Source organism: Danio rerio, chromosome 12, assembly GCF_052040795.2.
Source record: "Danio rerio strain M-AB ecotype USA chromosome 12, GRCz13ab, whole genome shotgun sequence".
Classification (NCBI taxonomy): domain Eukaryota; kingdom Metazoa; phylum Chordata; class Actinopteri; order Cypriniformes; family Danionidae; genus Danio; species Danio rerio.
The window spans coordinates 102,501-105,000 of record NC_141032.1 but is presented as its reverse complement, the minus strand read 5'-3'; the positions used below and the strand labels follow the sequence as shown (position 1 = coordinate 105,000).

Genomic DNA, 2,500 nt, shown 5'->3' with positions numbered 1-2,500 from the left:
TGTGTGTGCTCATGAGTATATACATACAGCACAGCAGTGTGTGTGTGTGTGTGTGTGTGTGTGTGTGTGTGTGTGTGTGTGTGTGTGTGTGTGAGCGTGTGTGCTCATGAGTATATACATACAGCACAACAGTGTGTGTGAGCGTGTGTGTGTGAGCGTGTGTGTGTGTGCTCATGAGTATATACATACAGCACAACAGTGTGTGTGAGCGTGTGTGTGAGCGTGTGTGTGTGCTCATGAGTATATACATACAGCACAGCAGTGTGTGTGTGTGTGTGTGTGTGAGCGTGTGTGTGTGTGTGTGTGAGCGTGTGTGTGTGTGTGTGTGAGCGTGTGTGTGTGTGTGCTCATGAGTATATACATACAGCACAACAGTGTGTGTGAGCGTGTGTGTGTGAGCGTGTGTGTGTGTGCTCATGAGTATATACATACAGCACAGCAGTGTGTGTGTGTGTGTGTGTGTGTGAGCGTGTGTGTGTGTGTGTGAGCGTGTGTGTGTGTGTGTGTGAGCGTGTGTGCTCATGAGTATATACATACAGCACAACAGTGTGTGTGAGCGTGTGTGTGTGTGTGTGCTCATGAGTATATACATACAGCACAGCAGTGTGTGTGTGTGTGTGTGTGTGTGTGTGTGTGTGTGTGTGTGTGTGTGTGTGAGTGAGTGAGTACCTGGATGACAGCGGCCCCAGCGGCGTCCTGAAGCAGGGCACTCCTCTGGGTCTGCGCTTCCGGAAGGCCTGGTCCATCAGTTTGCCTTCAGACGACGGGTCGATCCTCCAGAAAGACCCCTTCCCCGGCTCCTCCTGAGAGCGCGCCACTTTGATGAAATAGCGGTTTAACGACAGGTTGTGACGAATGGAGTTCTGGAACACACAGCAGACATGTGATCAGCCGAGGACAGAAGAAGCAGGATCTGTAATATCATTAAACACGCGACACGTTCAGCTGCTACAGATGAGGAGCTCAGCCGCAGCACTGCATTAATGAAGACAGAGGACTTACAGAGGATAAGAACGTGTGTGTGTGTGTGTGTTTGCGTGCGTGTGTGTGTGTGTGTGTGTCCTGCAGCTGTGTTTATAATGTACACAGAGCAAACACAGTCCTGGGGTCTGTTCTTCATACCTCGCTTAAATGATCTCAGATGATTCGGCAGATCCTGGATCTGTTCATCTTGATCACTGATCTCTGGCTAATTTGGTTCTTTAAACAAGTTCACGAATCAGATTAAAGTGTCTGGATGAGCTGATCTGAGATCTGTGTGTGTTGTGAAGGACAGATCTGTCCATCCTCCAAATCATGATCAGCAGTGCAGCGATTGGCTGACGGCACAGCAGCGTGATGACATCATCTGATTAATATTCATTTATCCATGTGAGCAAAATTACAGAAGATTAGCAGTAAACAGTGTGTGAAATATGACACGCAATGTAATGTAATGTAATGTGTATTGATATAGCGCATTTATTGTGTACGGCAATAACTCTCCACATGTGCTGTGAGCTGCAGTCATCTGTCGAGAGCAATTATCAAGTATTTCAGAGCATTTCAAAGTGTTTAGTTCTACAGTTAGAGCAGATTTCTTTATTACAGTAGCCTATAGGATAGAGCAGCAAAATTATGGGTAAAAAGATGGCGATCTCGATTCGACCCCCAGACGATCTTAATCCAGCTTTTCTACGATCTGTCAATCATATCTTCCAGTTCAGGAGAGAAGCAGTGGCGGCCGCACAAGTCTTCACACTGTTTTACATGCGTTGTTCAGCAGCGTGGACACCTCACAGTGCTGCATTTATAAGATATAATTCACCTCAAACATGTCATTTCTGTCTTCATGTAATGTATTTGTGACCACAAAATCACACGTGACGTGAGCGGACCGTCAGCTGTTACCACAGAGAGAGGGCGCGCGCCTGTGAATGAAGTCTACTGTAGAGAACAGAACCTGCGTCCGCTGTGAGGAACAGCTGATAAAGCTGTGAATAACACTCAGTCTGTGGCACAGTGATGGTTTGGGAGCCGTGCGGGAAGTGAACCGCTCTCAGCAGTGAAAATGAAGCCGAGAGCGCACCGTGTTGCAGATGAAGCTGACTGATTCCAGCCCAAAACCCGCCGAAATGCAAAATTCAGCATTGATGAGCAGAACACATCTAAAGTCTGTTCAAGTCCACGACTCCAAGTCTACACAAAATGTAGAACTTTACCCAACAGTACAGCTACACAAAGCCTGTCGCTGTTTACCATGTGTGTGAGAATAACGATAATAATAGCCCACTCACACTGCCCTGTACCTTACATCTACAGAATCCCGACAAACCCCTCATCTTTATTTCAGGATAAAAAAATCTCACTTTATCCAGAACCCTGCAGCTCCCTCTACAGGCCTGCTCAAGCTTTAATGGGCGTAAGAAACAACTGTATACTTTAATTTTGCATCAAAAAAGCATTTTGGCATCAAACTGATATCAATATTTTGATACCAGAACTGTTACTACGACAACAA

At 46.3% G+C, this 2,500-nt stretch overlaps 1 protein-coding gene across 4 annotated transcripts in view; it reads right to left on the bottom strand.

Annotated features, from left to right (window-relative positions):
- The window catches only part of foxk2a (forkhead box K2a), a 10,053-nt gene that overhangs the window by 4,689 nt on the left and 2,864 nt on the right, over nt 1-2,500 (bottom strand). For all 4 annotated transcript variants that reach the window (XR_015503280.1, XR_015503279.1, XM_087274672.1 and 1 more), the window contains exon 5: nt 670-863. Coding sequence is in view for 2 of the 4 variants with exons in the window: in XM_087274672.1 (XP_087130798.1) it covers nt 670-863 (194 nt within the window). In the remaining 2 variants the exon portion in view is untranslated. The remainder of the gene's footprint in view (nt 1-669; nt 864-2,500) is intronic.